Source organism: Salvia hispanica, chromosome 4 (genome assembly GCF_023119035.1).
Source record: "Salvia hispanica cultivar TCC Black 2014 chromosome 4, UniMelb_Shisp_WGS_1.0, whole genome shotgun sequence".
In the NCBI taxonomy this organism is placed as follows: domain Eukaryota; kingdom Viridiplantae; phylum Streptophyta; class Magnoliopsida; order Lamiales; family Lamiaceae; genus Salvia; species Salvia hispanica.
This window is the reverse complement of record NC_062968.1, coordinates 5,316,263-5,336,422: the sequence shown is the minus strand read 5'-3', so window position 1 is coordinate 5,336,422 and position 20,160 is coordinate 5,316,263. Positions and strand designations below refer to the sequence as shown.

General features: G+C 34.2%; 2 protein-coding genes, 1 long non-coding RNA gene and 1 pseudogene across 3 annotated transcripts; 2 read left to right on the top strand and 2 right to left on the bottom strand.

Annotated features, from left to right (window-relative positions):
• Window positions 1-3,751: 3,751 nt before the first annotated feature.
• On the top strand, window positions 3,752-4,363 carry LOC125220237 (CASP-like protein 4D1). Its single transcript, XM_048122399.1, has 2 exons — window positions 3,752-4,033; window positions 4,112-4,363. The coding sequence occupies exons 1-2, from the start codon at window positions 3,752-3,754 to the stop codon at window positions 4,361-4,363; spliced, it is 534 nt and encodes a 177-aa protein (XP_047978356.1).
• A 2,417-nt stretch (window positions 4,364-6,780) lies between these two features.
• LOC125218343 lies at window positions 6,781-8,759 on the top strand (annotated as a pseudogene).
• A 5,574-nt stretch (window positions 8,760-14,333) lies between these two features.
• Window positions 14,334-14,678, bottom strand: LOC125218952. Its single transcript, XR_007176052.1, has 2 exons — window positions 14,645-14,678; window positions 14,334-14,556 (listed from the first exon to the last, which is right to left on the bottom strand). It is a non-coding gene; the product is annotated as an uncharacterized LOC125218952 (long non-coding RNA).
• On the bottom strand, window positions 14,679-20,160 carry LOC125218951 (IAA-alanine resistance protein 1-like; the record flags this gene model as incomplete). The annotated part of the gene is made up of 10 exons (XM_048120768.1): window positions 19,611-20,160; window positions 19,250-19,333; window positions 19,097-19,146; window positions 18,384-18,435; window positions 16,933-17,049; window positions 15,770-16,029; window positions 15,278-15,421; window positions 15,026-15,133; window positions 14,765-14,866; window positions 14,679-14,687 (listed from the first exon to the last, which is right to left on the bottom strand). Coding segments are annotated over exons 1-10 (1,212 nt in total), but the record flags the coding sequence as incomplete, so codon positions are not given.

The window sequence follows — 20,160 nt, the reverse complement described above, 5'->3', positions numbered from 1 at the left end:
AATCAGTATTCCCTATAACTATAACATATACCAAAATAAATTTTTGCTCAATCCTAATTTTAAACTTCAACGGTTGATGAATTTCTTATAAACTGAATCATAAGGGAAAGGGGGAATTTATAAATTAATACTCCGTAGTACCTATATTATCATCATGGTAACAGTTCTATGATAATAATGAAATTAATTAAAATTTTCATCTAGCTCTTTTTAACGGTACCTTCAAATTGCTTAAACATTAGATGTATGATGTATCCAAAGGAAATGAAGAATTTCATGCATGCTAGCTAGGAAATTAGCTGTATCAAAAGGTCAATGTACATCATCACAAAACAATCGATGTGTCATCATCATTTTCTGAAAATCTCTTTCAATAATGATAACACCATAAAACAAAAATGAACCTTAAGTAGTTGGAATGCTCCGTGCAATATTTGTCACATAGTAGTATTATTGTTATCCCTTATATAAAATTACTAGCAATTGTGCATTAAAATTCATATTTTTAAATTTTAAGGAACAGAGGGGGAAAAAACCTATCATATCAAATAGTACTACACTAAAATTATCTTGTTTTTCAGTAAATCCAAGGACTAGAAATATTTCCAGCAAAGTGATGAATTCAAAGTAAATTTTCTTGATTTCAAAATTAACAATAGTAGTATATTCCCATCCATTCCGAAAGTAGGCCTCTTTTGCTATATTTGATTAATTCCCAAAAATAAGTCTGTTCTTTTTATTTGTTAAGTTTTCTTGTATGGAAGTAAGTTCAATTTTCATTAATAAGACAAACACTTTTTTTTCTTTTTCTGTTTACCTCTTTTGTATTTAACTAATTTAACTTTTTATTTTTTTACTCCATTTAACTACTTTCGCGTTAAAACTCGTTGTTTTGTTTCCAAATTTTCAATTTTAATACTCATGTCTTTTCCAAATTCTCTATTTTATGAGATAGGCCAGGGTATGGTTTAAAATCACTTACATGTTACATATAAAAGGTGCGATTGACACCATATACATATTAATATGTTAAGATAAACTAGCAATTAGCAAGTATGGCTCGTACAAGTTTGTCAACGGAAGCCGATGAGGCCCCTCAAACACCACCACCGCAGACGCCCGCTCCTCCTCCACCGCCACCACAGCCGCCACTGCTATCAATGGCCGAATAGCCATAATTATGAGGATGATCACCTTGGTATTTCTGGTATTGTCAGTGAGCCTCTTAGCTTCGAATTCCACCACAATCAGAGTTGGTGACTCCACCACCACCGTTCACTTCAACGATATTTACGCCTACCGGTCAGTTATTTATTAGTACTACTACATACTTATATGGAGGATTTGTGATTTGTGAAGATAGAATCAAATACTAGTATGGTTGTTAATTTGCAGGTATGCACTTGCTACTGGTGTGATAGGATTGTCCTACACCTTCATGCACCTGATTTCTTCCTTGCAGCAAGTGAGATCAGGAATGCTCCTTAATGATCCCAAATTTCTTCTGTATGAGTTTATTGGAGATAAGGTTATATAAACGTAAATAAATTATGATTAATTAATTTGTTGTGTTTATCAATTAAATATAAAAATAATATGTAGGTGATATTAGCACTAGTGGCAACAGGGGTGGGTGCTGCATTTGGTGCGACAGTAGAGCTGAAGGCAAAGATGGATGATTTAGAGAATGCATATGAATTGTATCTCGGAATCACAGTGTTTGCCCCAATCGTCTCCCAAAATTTGACGACTTCTTCAATAGGGCTTATATCCCCACAATATTCCTTCTCTTGGCATTTCTTTCCACTGGACTTTCCTCCATTCTCTCATCTTTGGCTCTCACCAACAAGACCACATAGCTCATGTCCACCTATCTAGTTCATCATATCATAATTCATGTATGTTTTTTTTTCGTTGTATCCTTAAATAATTGAACAAAATTTTATATGTCCTCACAACTGCAAACCCTAATTGTGTTAAAGTTTTTGCTCAATAATAACTCTCTCTGTTCAATTTGACTTTGTGGAAGACTTCTTTATAATGTTATTTCAACTAGGTACCACTCTGTATTTAATCAATACATATAAGCAACATTAAGATTTTTTTAATCAATACATATAAGCAACGTTAATAAGATATTTTTTATCTGGCCATAAAAAATAACGTATCTTTGCAAGTGCAACCAATATATGTGTTCGGATTGTCGATTCTAATATACATTTGATATTGTCTGCTTTGGGCTCAAGCAGCGTGATTTGTTTTTGGGTCACTCCCAAAATGAGTCCAATAGATTGGATTGGACAAAAATTATATACAACTCAACAAACCTCAGACGTTTGATCTATCCGGTTTGGGTCATGCGTATGGATTTGTTTTTGGGTCCTCTCAAAAGGGCCTCAAGCAGATGGGATTGAACAAGAATTATAATATATATACCCCTTTCCCAAACCCTCTCTCGGACTCCAATGAGATGAGTTTGTACTCAACAATATGAATATATGTTACTAAATCTGCAGTTTAATACTGTCTGAACAAATCAAAATCTAAACAAAACTTTTTTAAATAATGTTTTCAAATTTGAAGAAAAAAGAAACATGCATAAATTAACATCAAGATACTAGTATTAACCAAAATTTAAATTGTACTTTTATACTGTATACTTTACTTTTGAATATATAGTCTTCAAACTATTTTCTTGTAGTTCTTTTTTTCACTTGCATATCAACAGACTGTAAGTCTCTAATTTATTTATCAATTTTGATTTTAACTCCACATGAATATACATCTTAACTATCGATCCAGCGTAAAATTTTGAATAGGTCTAATTTCTAAATACTATGTACAATTAACATTTGATTTTATTGTTAAGTTTTAAAAGTTGGGCCTAACTCGTTAATAATGATAAGATAAACTTCAAATCGATAAAGACGCGTAACGCGTACCTGTCCATTTTGTGCTTATTTCTTGGTAACTACTGATTTGGAAACTTATATTCGTAATTAATGATGCGTGCAAAAACTGTTGTTTTCAATTAATTAATTCCTAGTGTAAATAAATTGACTTAATTTGGACATATATAAGCGGTGCGGCAGAAAATAACACTTAGGCTCTCTTATTTTTCATACTTATTTAATACTAGTACTACTAGGGATGAACAAATAGTAGTAATATGGAGTATTTTTAAAGGTAGTGCATATTTGAATCTGTGATATGTTGCAAATGTTTTTTGCTACTCGATCGTATATGATTCATTACGGTATTTGCAAATATCAAATCGGAATATATGATTTGTTTTTTTAAATGTAATCTAAAAAATACAGTTTGAATATTATTCGATTGGAATTTGCCTATTTATTTGTTTGTAAGGGTAAATTTGTGGTATTTAAACTTTACAGTGCCCATATATGCAATTATTCTCATATTAAAATCTTCAAATGTTTGACAATTCCTTTTCGTTCTTTTACCATCATCTGTGGATACGATATCATCAAATATGGTTGGCCTAAGATTCCTCAAAAGAAAGTATTCTTGTAACTGTTACAAGGAGATGATATTTCCAAACTCCAATATTCTTAGATTCACATGTCCAAATCAACTCTATATATGAGGTGTAATTGGCACAATAGCGATAAGTGTAATTTAATTAGCAAATTAACATGGCTCGTGTACGGTCACAACAACTGCAGACGAGGCCGCCCGACCCCCCGAAGCCTCTCCACCGCCACCACCATCCGGCCACCACCCCCTATCGATGGCTCGACTAGCGATGATTGTTCGGATCATCACTTTAAATTTTCCCCTCATATTTTCAATCAGCCTCATAAGTTCCAATTCCACCACCATCACACTCAACAACTCCACCTTCCTTTTCAACCTCAACGACGTCTACGCCTACAAGTATGCACTGAGCACTGCCGTCACAGCATCGTCCTACACCATTTATCGCCTGCGTTATTCATTCAAGCAACTCAAATCAGGCACATTCCATGTCACCAATCCCAAAAATCTCTTCTACGAGTTTCTTTCTGATAAGGTGAATTAATTGTACATATTAATTACATAAACATAAATTCTGGTACTACTACTATTGAATGATGTATGAATGTGATAGGCGATTGTGACAATAGTAGCAACGGTGTGGTGCTGCATTGCTGCGACGGTAGAGCTGAAGACGAAGGTTCATGAAATGGAGGATATACTTGAAGTGTATCTAGACAACACCTCATTTGCCTCAAACGTCCCCAAATTCGATTATTTTTTTAACAAGGCTTATTTTCCGAATATATTCCTCCTCATTGCTCTTTTCACCTGTGGAATTTCATCATCTCTTTCATCCTTGGCTCTTATGAACAAGACCACTTAGCTTTTAACAATGTACTTACTTCCTAATTATTAACGACCATTTTCTGTCAATTTACATGTATTCAAGTCATTACAGAGTAAATTAGACATATATATAATTTTCTTCCATAAAATAAACTATTAGTAATAATTTATAAATTATAAAAAAAAAATCTAGAAATTGATTGTTGTAGTACGTGGCCAAATCATTCAAGATTTGGTCATTTGAATATAAGTGAAATTAATTAGTATATCAATTGTCATCTTCATCTCCTTTTCTTTTTTCGATTTCTCATTTTGAGATTATCTTGTCAGTAACAACAAGATCATATGCATACGTTCGACATAATTACTATAAATTTATTAGTATAGGGTCTATTAGTAGTATATATCTTTTTGTGTCTATATGTAACAGATGTATGTATTCTGAATAGGGTCCCTTCTCTTAACTTGTACCAGCCCAAAGGCCCCATAAACTCTGTGCAGAGAGCCCATTTAAAAACATTGATCGACTACAACGGAAAAAGGGAAATTTCCCCTCTTTATTGACCAACCCACTAGCTGAAAACGCATGAAATAGAAATAGTTCAAAAATTTCAAATTATTTTATTTTATTTGTGTGGTGAATTTTAAATCCGAATTTACAATTATTACAGATATAACATACCTATATTTATATATGTTTTACATAAGGGTTCAAGTTAAAATTTATGGCCAACAAAAGTTGACATGTTTTATTGAAAGTTCATTTGTTAACATTGTCTTTTTCTACAACAGCACTGCATTCACATTCAATAAATTAGTAGTATTCGGCGTCATTCATCGGCTTTAGTTAGCTGAAAATTTCAAATCAAATTATAAAGTGAACATTGAATATAAGTAGAAGTTATATATATAATAGGAATATTCATTAGAACAACCTTGACTTAACTATACCCATTGGTAAAAAATTTTGTCTGGATTTATAATAATGACAAAAATAAATTGAGTACTTATCTTCATTATTCATTTTATAGCTCGAGTTAAAATTCCGTCCCACTCACACAAAATACTTTTGCTTTTATAATTTTTAATTAATAATTATATCGATTTGTGATGTACTATCATTATTTTAACTTACTGCATGTGAACTCAGCTTTTCTATGGGAATAAAGTAGTGTCTGTTGATCGCATTTTAGTTAAAGCTATAAAACGAAAAACATAGATAACATAGATAAATATAGATTGTATTTGTAATTTAAGTATACATTCAAGATAAATATAGATCGTATGTTTTAATTATAAGTAAACATTCAAACTAAATAATAACCATGGATCAAAGTTAGTGATAACACAAAAAAATATTATTGAGAAATATTTATCTTCTTTCATCTAAATGAGGTATTTATATAACAAAAAACAATTATTAAAATATAAGAAAATTTGAATTTAAAGGAAATCTTAATTGCTAAGAGGAAAGAATATCATAACAACTATACATTTTTATCTATTTATTCTTCCAATTAGGAAAACAATATATTACCAACACAACTTGAAAGCTTCCAATAATCAATTTTTTTATGCCCTGATTTTTTTGGGTTTTGATTTTCATCAAACTATCATATATCTTTTTTAAATTGCGATCCACTTGCGTATAATTAAATTATTACAACTTTGGGTTACTCAAATAATCATATCCAATGACCCCTTAAGTAATTTTTGAGCCCAACATCGTGAACAAATGATGTTATCTTCATCTCTTGTAATCGTTCGAACATGCATTTCATTAAGTCTTTCTCATATAATAATTTTTATTTAAGAAACAAACACATCCAATTCGTCATTAATTTCCTCAAATATTCATGGATCTCATATTTATATTTTTGATTAATTTCTTAATCAATTTATTTATTGCATATTCTAATATAAACTATTATTGGCAAAAAATTAAATAACTAGCCAGACAACTTGTTGGGGAGTGGTTCAATTCGACATGATCGAATACCCACTACTACGGATGGACTAGATATGGTTGGTCGATAAACTTGGTAATTTAGCATTTCATCATAAAAGCATTTAAAACCTTAGTCTACTAATAGTCAAATACGGACTTCAGACATACTATAAAAAAATTTTAAGTCTAGGTTAATGCAATGGTCTATCTATTATTTCTGTATATTGGATATAATTACTTCTTTCTCATACAATAATATGTAGACTGAAGAATAACGGGTTTTCATTAAATGTGACAAAATTATTCTCCCATATCTCTAGTCTCTATATAAGATTATAGAACATTATAATAGGCTTACGTGGAATATTGAATTTTGAAAACGGAAATAACATTATTTATAGCACAGCTGTACTAATCGAGATTAATTAGCATATTTTTAATTCATAGTAATGTTTTTTAATATTAAATGCCCGAAACCTATTTGATGAAAACTCAATTTGGAGGGCCTCTCTCTGTCTCTCTCTGGTTTCTATCTTCTCTCTCATCTCACCGAATTCTCTCTCCTCTCTCCAGAAGGGAAAAAACCTAAAAGAGCTGTTTACCCACAAGTAAGTTCTCTCTCTCTCTCCCCCCGTCTCTCTCCCTCCCTCTCTCTATATCTTTCAAAATATATTATCTGGGCCTTTTCTCTCTCCGCCTTCCTCTATATCTATTGGAATATTTAATGTGCTTTTAAACTTTTAATTTGGAAAATCTATATGCGATTCTTGTTCTGATCTGCCTTGATGCATTAATTGTTATTGTAGATCTGTTATTGTGCGACTTTGTGTTCAGATCTGTGCGAAATGTCAAAGATTGAATCTTTTCTATTAGGGTTCCCGATTTTTCACGGGTTGTGTTTTCTTTATGGTTTCTTTTAGGGTAATTGTTGATTTGGCGGATCTATTTGAATTCACATTTTTAGAATTTTAAATTAATGTTGTTCAATTGGACGAAGAATGGTTGTTTGCCCTTTGCTTGTTTGTGCAAATGCTTTTGCCTTTCTTGTTCGATCGCCCCCAAAATAATGGTATAGTTTTAGGTGGAAAACAGTTGAAAGGTTCACAATTTGAATTGTGGATTGATTAGATTTTGATTGGTTCAATTTTGCATTTGGATGTTGTTTTGCTCTTGTTGTGTGACATGTTCAGGCATTTTAAAGTTTGCTGCTTTTATATTGATCACATTTGCTCAGCCGATTTCTTGATCTTTTTTGTTGCCATATTAGAAAATGCATCTATGGTGATAAAATGGAATATTTGGGACTTAAATTAATGTGTATTGTTACTTGCGTAGATCTGTAGATTATATGGATGACGACAGTCTAAGGAATTGGGGTTATTATGAACCGCCCCTAAAGGGCTCGGTCTCCAGCTCATGTCGTCTCTGACAGAGCGAGACACGAAGCCTTTCCTAACCGGCGCGACAATCCTGTAATGGTTTCAGCGAATGGCTCCTTTCATCCTCGGGATTGTGTTGTTGCTGAACCACCGGTCACACATGGACTATGTTAGGGATAGCTGGATAAACCACAGGGAGAAGTTCTTGCATATGTTCCCGGGAACCCTTACAGTTCTGTTCTTCCTGAGTCTTCTGTTGGCCACCATCAGATGCAGATGGTGCAGCAGCCACCTCCCCAGCAGCAACCAGAAACAGTCAAAGAGACGAGGACAAGCATTGAAGAGCCAGTCGCGAAGGAGGCGGCTCAGCCAAAAAGAGGGCGGCTGCTGCAACCACCAAAACCCCAAAAAGCAAAGAAGACTAGGAAAAACCCTGCCCCCAAGGAAAATGGTAATGGCAATGGTAATCCTTCTGCTCAACGTGCCAAAACAGCTAAGAAGAACGTTGAAGTTGTTATCAATGGAATGGATATGGATATTACTGGGATACCGATTCCTGTTTGCTCTTGCACCGGTAGTCCACAGCAGTGTTATAGATGGGGATGTGGGGGCTGGCAGTCGGCATGCTGCACCACAACTATATCAATGTATCCATTGCCAATGAGCCAGAAAAGGCGCGGAGCCAGGATTGCTGGACGGAAGATGAGTCAGGGCGCGTTCAAGAAGGTTTTGGAAAAACTTGCTACTGATGGATATAACTTTGCTAACCCCATTGACCTGAGGACTTACTGGGCAAAACATGGCACCAACAAGTTTGTGATAATCAGATAGAGCGAAGCATCGGCATGGCCTCAACCGCATCTGGTCCGCTTTTCATGTATATATTCTGTGGCCTCTTGCTGTTATTTCGTTGGTATTTTGTAGGCCTTGAAATTTCATATTCATGATACATGTTTGAAATCCTTGACTATGCAACATGTTTCCTCACAAACAAGTTAATTAATTCCTCCTTTGTTTACTTGAAAGGCTAGCAACATTTTTCTGGCCTTCCCTGGATAGGATAATGGATTATTTCTTTTGTTCCTACTGAATGATTTTCAGATTAATGTCTCTACTTTCCCTATACTATTATTGGCTTTCTCATCTGTCTTATTTGCTACTATGTTTACTCATTTTTACATTATAGACCATCAAACATTCTTATAGAATGTCTGTTTGATTCTTTATGATTTTTGACAGTGAAACTTGGCCTTCTCTCTTTCTCAAAATGATGGCTTTTCCATTTCCATAGAAAAAGTGATACTCCTATATAAGTCAAAAATATGTATTGAAACTTATTGATAATGGATTTTGTAGATTTTCGAAAATTGAAAGTGAAATAAGAGAAACTGTTGAGAGATGCATTCTCTCTCCTATGCCTATTAGTCTAGTAGTGAGGTTTCATGTCTGATGTACGATTATGACTTATCGCTGTGGCCTAGAATAAGAGGAGCCCACCATTATTATTTCCTGGGTTTATGATAAAGTGTGACTGACCTGAATTTCATTCCAATAAGTTAGATGTCGCTTTCAATATCAATAGTCTCTTTTTGTAAGAAATATATAAATGGTTCGAGATAAGTAGGAAAAATTATTTTCGGAAATTGTTCTCAATCCATTTAAAGCCGACTAGTACGTTTTATTTTCTTTTTTATTCAAACTACAAATAAGGAGTACATTTCAATTAGAAAATTTTTCATCTTTTTTTAATGGAATATTGGCACCTAACATTATTAAATTTTTAGAAAGTTGGATTTTTTAGAAGCTTTAAAATTGCAAATAATATCATGAGGCACTCTACGAGTTTATTATTTCCACTAAAGAAAAATTTCCAGCAAATTATATCATGATCATTTTTTTTTTAAGTAATTTTTAAATACAAGAAACTGAAGTTTTTTAATCTTTGAGGATAATTTATCTTGAAGCACACCTCCAAAGTTGTTCTTTGATCTATTAATATACGAATTTTTTCTTTAGTGGGAAATAGGAGTAACAAAGCTGCGAAAATTCGTGATATTATTTGTCAATTTCAAGTTTGTGGAAAAACTCGACTTTTTTAAAGTTTAATGATATTAGGTGTCAATATCTTTTTTATTATTATTATGGAAGAGTACGTAATTTATAAATTTCAATATTAAAATTTATTGGTGTGTTTAAACTTCGAAACCAAAGGTGTGACCAATTTTCCACAAAATCAAAATTTGCCCAAATTGAATCCAAGGTGCATATCCGATGTTGTCGTAGTCTGAAGTAGCATGTCTGAATATCTAACTAGATCAAAATGCATCGTAATTACATATAATAATACACCTAATTAGTCATCATAACGACACCAATTTGATGTGTTAACTTCTCATTTCACACTATTTTGTTTAGGGCTGGGTAAATATACCAAAAAAATGGTATATCGATCGTATCGTATTGAAAAATACCGAAAAACATCAAATTTTTGGTATACCGAATCTTTCGGTACGATACAATACCGTATCGAAAGTTTTCAGTACGATAACGATATGAATTTTCTTATACCGTGATATACCGTTTTATATCGAATATACGATATATATCGATATTATCAGTATACCGAAATATATCGAAAATCAATATGTATCGAATTATCGATACATATCGTTTATACCGATGATAATAATAATCAAGAATATAATTTATTTTTTTAAGATTAAAAGTTTAAATCATAAATGTATACCCATATAACTTAATCATATATTTTTTGATTATGAAGATGTGGACAATGATTATTTTATTATGTTAAAATTATACATTAATTTTGGTTTTATTTTTCGGTTTTGAATTATATTTTTTGGTATACGGGTATTCAAAATTGTATAAAATTTGTATATCATCTGAAATATCGATATAGTTCGAACGGTATCGAAGTTGATGCGATATACGAAATTTTAACGAAATCGTATAGTTTTTTCCATACGAAATTTGGTGATACAAACTTCGAAACAATAACGATATGAAATTCTTTCATATCGATATTTTCGTATGATAACTGAAACAAAATTTTTGATACGGTATATCGTATCGCCAACCTAATTTTGTTCATGTCAACTCCACATAATAGACACGGGACATGCCATATAGTACTAGGATTTAATTTTGGAGTAATGATAAACAACCAAATTTTGTACAACAAAATAAGGTAATATTAATATTTAATGTATTAATTATATATTAAAACCATAAATATAGTAAGTGGATAAGTTAAAAAAACTTATTAGCATTTAACCTCATTTATATTTTTATATTTGAATTTTCTTTCTATTATTTTTAAATTTTGAATTAAAGTATGCACTAAATAAAATTAATGATTCCAAAAAATTAAAAAATATATACATAAATCATAAATATATGACCATAATATTATACACTTTCCATGTACTATATATGCATCCATATATTTTAATAAAATGCATAAATAAACCTATTTTTATACAAATAAACTAGTTTTTGGTTGTACAAAATTTGGTCACATAGATTTGTTGTTAATTTTGTTAGCATACTTGATTGTGTGAATTGACTGCACACTAAAAATTAATAGTAGTATTAGTACGATACTCCTTCGATCCACTAAAAATAGAGTACATTTACCATTTTTAATTGTCCACGGAGAATAGGACACATTTAAAGGAAAATTTTCAACTACTTTTTCTTACTTTACTAATTCCATATTAAAACATTATCATTCACAAAGTGTCCATTATTCGTGGACGGAAGAAATATATTTTACCACATTCAAAGTTCGTGGTAAGGATATGGATAGATGTATTGAACCCTTTTATTTCCAATATCGTGATCTTCATTCCTCTATAAATGAGTGGATAGTCCCTCCCTATCCCAAACAAAGGTTTTTAAAAGAGTGAGTGACTCATTTATACATGTATAGATTGGACCTGTCAGGTTATGAGTTTCGTTGTTGCAAGGGTAAAAGTTTAATGATGATCCTAGCCTATATATTGTGGGGGCGCATTGAACTCATTTCCTACCCCACATCGACAAATTGGTGGTCTTGACTCCTTTATAAATGATTGGATAATCTTCCCCCTTACAAGACCTTTTAAGGTGGGGAGTGGTCCATTCTAACATTATGCACCTCCTCTCCCTTTACGGTAACAGGCGTAGCCGAACCAGACCTTCGAAATCACACTCGGTCCCATAAGGGCATCTGAGGTTCGCTTCCATAACCTCATTTTCCACTGCAATGACGATGGTGCGGCTTGCCTGATTTTCTATTTTAATCTTATCTCCAAACCGGGAGTTAGTGTTATTTTGCATCTTTGATTGTTTGTGTTTGGTTAATTTGCTTTTTTTATTATACTTATTTTGTAGTTGTAAACGAAGATGGAGAGGTGGACGACTTCTGCAGTTGGGGAGCATGCACATATGCTCAACCAATTGTACCATATAATCTGGCACGTCCATCAAAATTTTTTATTTTTCTATTTTGATCAGTGCATTAAAATTAGTTTCTAAGTACTTTTAAAGTTACTTCTTTAACGAGGTGAGAGTAATTTTTCATTAAATATACTTAAACTATTTTTTCTTTATCTAGCTACTTTATCAATTCCGCACTAAAATTTTTATCATTCACTGCAAGATTATTTTTTATAGTAGTAATTTTTTATACAATTCAAAAATTATGGGAGAAAATTACCATTCAATTTCAAAGCAATTAAGCGGTAAGGCCCAAGTATTTATTTGGTCATAAGTCCTTAGAGAATCCACCATAGGGCGGAGGATAGCCCACCCGATGCATCCTCGCCACGACAGGCGGAGGATGCTCCCGCATCCTCCGCGGACGATGAACAATTTTTTGCATCTTCCGGCTATCCTCCGCCCATTGCAGGGTCCGGACGACGAACACATTTTCATTTTTTTTTAATTTCTTCTATATATATTGCCATATTTTTATTTCATTTCACATTTCACTCTAGTCTTCCTCATCTCAATTTCCACTCTTCCTACCTCCTATCTTCCTATCGTTGTAACTTTTTTTTTTAATTAAATGTAAGGTTTGTCTTTAATTTGTGGTATATTTATATTTATTTTGCTGATAATTGACATATTTGTAAACATAAAAAAATAAAATGTAAATGGTACAAAATAGTCGTTAAAACTATAAAGTGGGCTATAGGGCGCCTCCGTTAGAATGCTCTTAAAGTTTGATCCGCTTTTAAATTATTTATACGTAACAAAAATATATACCCCAAAGTCCACACATTTGAAAAAAACATAATGGACAAGACTTTTCGTGAGGTGATGATGTTACTTGTTTGAAAGAAGCTGAGACTTTTAATGGTATTTGAAACATTATCATGTACACGAGGTGCATGCCATGTTTGTTGAAAAAACTATCGACACAATTACATCAATTGGCAAGTCTACATGGGCTGAAAAGACACATAAATATAGAGACTAAGAGACTAAGAGCACTCCCAATGCTCTCCTAAAACTCCCTTATTTCTCCCTAACTCCCGTACATCGCACCCACATTAGCACCAAAATTTATCCCGTTTTACCCAAACTTTTACAACTCTTTCCAATGGTTTCTCCTTATTTCTTCCTTATTTCTCCCTAACTCAACATTTCATTTTTACATCATTACTAATTTAATTGTTTTATTTTTGTATATAATAAAGCGCTAATTTAATTTATAAGACAAAACAAATAATAGTAATAAAGTTCGTTGTATTAAACACGAGTAAACATTACAACGACGAAAATTAATAAAAAAATATAGTACAGGAATGGAAAAAAATTCAAAGTAAAAAATTCAAGTGCGGTAGGCGCGGTTTCTATTTGCCCACAATTCTTCGATCATATCGTGCAGAGTGCTCGATGGGCCTCCTTTGGTGTATGTCCATGAACGCCTTGAACCGTTCATGTTCGTTGTACGGTACACCCCGGCGGGCGGACTCGGACTCGGTTGAGACACCGTGGTCGCGGGGATGTATCGCGCCGCGCGGATTGGCCGTTTGGGTGGCCGATTCGAGCAAGCTCGCTTTGTATGAAACGGGAGATATAGTTGTTGGATCGGGTTGTTGGCGAAACCCGCGACATCCCATCCGGTGGGAGCGGAGGTACCTCCTCTTGGAAGAAGAACGAGATATCTCCTCGTCGGACCGAGAATGAGAAGATGATTCGTAATTCATTAAATATAGATGGAGAGAGAGAAAATAAATGAAGAGAGAAAATGGATGAGGATGAGGAGAGAATGAAGAGAGAAAAGGGATGAGGATGGAGAGAGAATGAAGAGAAGGGGGTATTTATAGGGGAGTAAAAATAGCCGTTGGATATTAAAAAAAAACGCCAACGCCGCCCTACATAAGGCGCCTTTCAGGCGATATAAAGGGAAACGGAACCGCGACCGTAGAATTAACGCGAGCCGACTTCTCCCCTTTCCCCAATACTGGGGATACCCGGCTTTAAAAACGCCGGTTTACCGAGTGCATTGGGAGTGCTCTAATATAGTATACCTCGTTGCATGCTTTCCTTTGTCCCATCACATTTTGAGTCCACAATAATGGACTCAAATCAATATCATTTCGATTAAGGTGAACAACATAAATCGAGCGCAACATTTTGTCCAGATGTGTATTCTTGTATACAAGTTGTGATAATAGAAGGAATAATTCATATTTTTTGACATTGTACATTCCTCAAGAAGAAAAAACTATAATCTCTATCATTCTACAAGTGATATACAAAGGGCTCAGTCATTCCCATTAGCAACGACACTAATTGTATCGCTGTGTTCCTCAAAGCTGTTGTGCCGTTGTTCATTTCAGCCAAAACACCAGCGAGGGCAATATATATAAAACCACCAGCAGTAAAACCCTGAAAATTTCACAGCACAACATTCACAATCACACGAGATTAGAGAATCGAATATGCAGTGTGTAGTTGTTGGGTGAGAAACTTTTACCTCAATCAACGATGACTGCCCAGGATCTTTTCCACATCAAAGCCTGTAAAACAGCCACCCTCGAATTAGTAAAATACCATCTTGGGTTTTTGTTATAAAGAGAGGTACGAGACTACAAACCAGAGCAGTTCCTGCCAGTGCCACCAGTGCAGACAGAAAGTTAAAGAAGAGGGCTTTGGAGACGGGAAAACCAGATCTCACCAAAATTCCAAAATCACCTATCTGCGAAACCCAGAAATGCTAAGTATACATATATATGAGATCACCACAGCATATTGTACCAAAACCCAAATACAAGACATGTCACATATATAATGGTGCTTTTTTTACTGAACTTAAATGAAGAATGGCACTGTAGCACATCAATTCAGAAAATCAAACCTCTTGAGGAAGCTCATGGGCAAGCAGAAACAGAGTTCTTGACCAGCCACCAACTGATCCATAGAGGAGGAAAGCACTTCCCAAAGCCATCCCATCGGTAAAATTATGCTGAGAAAGGTAAAGTGTCATGACTCATGCGAAAATACATACACATTTTTGTCCTAGTCAGATACGTCTAGAAATAAACTGCCATAAATTCAGTTGCTGCAGAGTAACAGGCAACCAAGAAGACCTAGTTTTGAAATGACTTACCACTCCATCTGAAAAGAGGTTCAGGTAGCCAAACACCAAACTTGATTGTGACTTGATGGGTGCTTTTTTCTCAACGGAGTCAAGATTACCGTTGGGGACTTTTTCAGCAAGTGTGTCTTCGGTAGCATTAGTACCAGTAGTTCTCTAGAAGGGACAGAATAATGGAGAAAATTTCAGCACGAAGAAGCATCTCTCAGTTATTCTTTACTTCACATACTTGACAGACTATCCACAATTCTCTGAAAAGCCCATCTCTATTCACTAATCTATTTTATTGGAGATATTGAGATTTAATGTATTGCTTCAAGTTGCGATAAGGAAATGAGCATATTGCATCAAGTAAAAAGGGAACCAGCAAGTTGTATTTTTTTTTTCCAATATATAAGGAAATGGGCAAATATACTTTCTGCAGATCATTATCTCAAGGTGGCATTAAGGAGGACCCTAACTGATTATACGTGTTAATTATCATGGATAAACTTCTTACCCTACCTTTCGCAGAGAATCTTTTTCACTAGTTTTACCACTGCGAGCTTTTTTAGCAGGCTTATCCAATTCTTTTCCTTCAGATGATTTCTCATCATGTGACTGTGCCTGATGATTTTCATCTACATGATCATCATCTTTCAATTTGTTAGAGTGTTTGTGGTGGTGGTGGTGGTGATGACCAGTATTCCAATCATTTTCTCCGCCAGAATATTCTTCAACGTACCTCACAACTTTCTCAACAATAAGAAACACCACAATTCCAGCTGTACCAAAAGAGTATGATTAAAATGTACTCCACTGAAGTAGTTGAGGGAAATAAGATGCATGAGGGAATTCAAATATCAAGATGAGCATCCTATGTACTCGCAGTTATGAAATTCTATTTAACTTCTTGACACACATAACAAGCATTGAGAAAAAAACAGTTCTCAAGAGAGCAAGGCTGTTAAGTGACAAAACTATCTTCAGTAAATGGATACATAAAATCACCTAATAGAACCATCTATGCAATAGTCTGTCTATTCTCTTTAAAGAAACTTGCATTTTATACTATTAGGAGTAATAATTAGATTAAAGACCGAGGAACATGTTAGTCTGTCTATTCTCTTTAAAGAAACTTGCATTTTATACTATTAGGAGTAATAATTAGATTAAAGACCGAGGAACATGTTAGTTCATCATTGCAACAGAAGTATCAGATTAGTACGTAGTTTCACATTTATAACCATCAAGTTAAATCCACATATAATTAGACAAACTGGGACAATTTATTAATAGCAATGCGAATTTGATGATTCATCTGACAATGACTGATTTAACAGAAACCACAATTTAGTCAAATAAGAATTTCTAAAACCAACATAATTGATTGACGAAAACTAAGAAAAATAATTGAATTGTCAAAAGTCATCATGACATACATATTTATTGAAAAAATATTAGCCCTCCCTAAATTTAAGTATTTAACATTACTATGTTGGATGTAAATGAGTTCACTTTCACAAGGAAATCAATGCAAGATTATATTACAACTACGCTATAAAATATTAAAAAAAGAAATGAAGAGAAAAACTAAACAACCCTATGTTTATCAGAATTTCAAAATTTAAGCATGCTTGCGCAGCAAAGCAAAATACTTGCAGTAAATGTAAAAGCATGTTACCCACCCAAAATTGACAAACCAATAGAAAGATCCTTCAATGAATGAGAATGTGAATGTGACTGTCCAGAATGCTCATGATGATGGTCATCGTGGTGATCATGTGAATGGGCCTGCTCGCCTCCTGAAAACATAAAATTAAATGCACAAAAGTGAGAACAAAAGGTAGTACTCAACAACAGCATCACAAATAACAAGTACTGGTCTCAAGTTGGCTAAGGTTAATTGTTAAACAAGTAACGGCAGCAAAAAAAGGAAAAAGAAAGGACATTCACATAACTAATACCCCCTCCATCCACGAAAAATGGTCACAATTTCCTGTTGGTCAGTTAAAAAAAAATTGACTCTTTCCATCTATAGTGGCAGGCTCCACACAACTCACAACACCCACCGCACATTTACAGTGGGACCTTCACTCCAGTCACACACCAGCAACTATTTGATTAAAATTAGTGCCATCTACAATATGACAATTTTTTTGTGGACGGAGGAAGTAGTTTGCTACTTTACCTAGTACATTTAAAACTTTGCACTAGATAATAAAAACATGAAAACAAAATCCAATCATAACATCACAAATGGACCCAGACAAGTTTATTTGCAAAAATGGTGTCACTTTCTGCAGATCATTATCTCACTTTGGGTGTTCTGAATGAATGTGAGGATACCAACTTTTCTCCAAAGGTTACATCTCTCTTGTAATGCCTACATGGAAGAACAAGTTTGGTTTCTTACTAAGGCATTGACAAGAATCTTTGACCAGTGTTTCCAAGAGCTAAGATTAATGGAAATATGGCAACTGAAGCTGACAGATGCACAAATTTTGGTGAAGGAACGAACACATGTTGGCAATGCCCCAAAACATAATGTCCATTCGGTACAAATAGACAAAGGAAATCTTCCAAGCAATTTCTCTTCTAGATAACTGATCTATGCAAAGGTCTTGCCAGCCAAAGAAATATGATCATCATAAAAAAAAATACTCTCTCCATCCCACAATAAGAGTCTTATTTTGCCATTTCGGTCCGTCCCACAATAAGAGTCCTATTTCACTTTTTCCATAAATGGTAAATAGGTCTCACATTTCACCAACTTATCCCACTCACATTTTGTTATAAGATTAATATATATAAGTGGGACTCATATTCCACTAAACTTATTCAATTCACTTTTCTTCACACTTCTTAAAATCCGTGCCATAACTAAATAGGATTCTTATTCTGGGACGGAGGGAGTATACTTTAACTTACAATTTCAAAACCTAGTCCAGCCTCAATTTCCAGGAAAAAATTTATTCTAAAAGACAACTGAAAATGCTAAAAAGAAAACAAAAGAAACAACAAAGCAAAAGGGAATAGGGGGGAGAGAGAGAAAGATGCATCACATTCACGAGCAACAGACAAAGTCCCAAAATAACCACAAAAGCTATCTTTCATTCCTTTTAAAAGGTATACATACCGAAAGCATGTGGCAACTGATGAAGAAAAGCATCACCTAGCATAGCTCCCGCCTGCATAAGAGATGTTCATATAAATAAGATAGGACAACTACTGATAATTTTGTATTCTAGCTTCTAGCAGCCAAACAAACAAAGCCACTATTTTTCTTAGATAGATCGGTATGCTGCAAAACCAAATAGCATGAAAGCACTCAACAAATGAGCTTATTCTTATTTATGAGTTAGGAATAGAGTTAATCTGCAGAACACTCAAAGTGACAACATATGACCTTAAACTAGCAATTCTCAGGAAAATATATCAATATTAACCCCTCCCCTAATGGTAAACACACTATGCGGTAGTATTTTAGAAATCATAATTAATCTGATTTCCCAGCAACCTAATGAAAAAATTATAGTACTAAAATATACTCCCTCCATCCATTAAAAATAGAGACTCTTTCCTTTTTGGTCCGTTCCATAAAAATAGTTCACTTCTATTATGCTGAAGTCTGCCAAATTTTTAATCTTCTCTTAGACTATCTTTAATAAATTATTCTCTCTTTCAACATAAGATATATTAGTACTGTAAGATAAGCTACTAAAATTAAAGGAGTAGCTTTTCAAGCCACAGACAACAATGTAATCTACTATAATATACAGAGAGAATGAGTAACAAACTTTTGTCCATGAATGTGTTAACAAAGAGTGGACAGAGAAACAAGAAACTGACCCCAAACAATGCTAAAGAATCAACAAAAGCCTTTGATGGCTTCCCCTGAACTGCACGAAATAAAATCCAACCTTTGTTAGCTAGCCATAAGCATAAATTGATATCTTTCAGAAAGCTATAAAAGGAGCATGCAATGGGCTTTAGAGAACTTACTAAATATGAAAGGCAACAAAATGAGGCAAATAAGGGAAGCCAAGCTAACCAACAGAGAGCAACCCATGGCATTGATCCAGAGACCTGCCAAATCGAATAACCCAATTAGTACTGCACTAAAATATTCTTGCGTGTCAATTTTCTGAAATGCTTTCTACAACATTATGACCAAGAGTAATCATTCAATCAACAATCCTACGTTCAAAACAGTAAAAATGTAAATCTATCCGCAAGAGAAACTGTTTGCATACTAGGTTAACAATGCAGCAATGTCTAATTGATTTGAGTTATTCCAACAGAAAATTCAAAGATTTTTGCTATTCAAAAATGAAGGAAATTAAATGAACAATAAATTAATTACCAAGCCCAGCAAGCTCCACATCGCCATCATGCTCATGATGCCCGTGCCCACAATCATGGTGATCATCATCATGTCCCCACATCATCTTCAGATCTTCCTCTTCCGCAATTTCCTCGGGAAGAAGTGACTGCCGCCCCTGATTCTTCTCTATCAACCCCACATGATCGTCATCATGTACATGATGGTGATGGTGGTGGCTGCACTGGTGAGCCGCCGCCGCCGCCACGGCCAAAACGCCCAACATACAGTAGTAGATCTGCCGCCGGGTAACTGAAACGGGCCCCATTTCCCCAATAAAGGCGCGTTTGGATTGGAGTAAGATGAGAAAGAGAGTAAGGGTTTAAGAGTGAGGGCTTCTTCGCTTGCAGGTGCCTTCGATTGTGATGAAACAAACGGCGCATAAAAAGAGGATTATAATTCCCACGATGATCCCGAACGTTATTACATCCATTTTACGGTTTCTTCATTTAATTTTTTTAATATTTTTGGATTTTCTTATTGTGAAATGGAGAAATGATACTGGGTTGGGGAATTGAACAGGAGGAAAAAA

Excerpts from the sequence above, each read along its gene's own strand:
- LOC125220237 (XM_048122399.1), top strand. The coding sequence starts at position 3,752 with ATGGCTCGACTAGCGATGATTGTTCGGATCATCACTTTAAATTTTCCC. Across the intron at positions 4,034-4,111 it reads ACGAGTTTCTTTCTGATAAG|GCGATTGTGACAATAGTAGC; the intron begins GTGAATTAATTG and ends TGAATGTGATAG.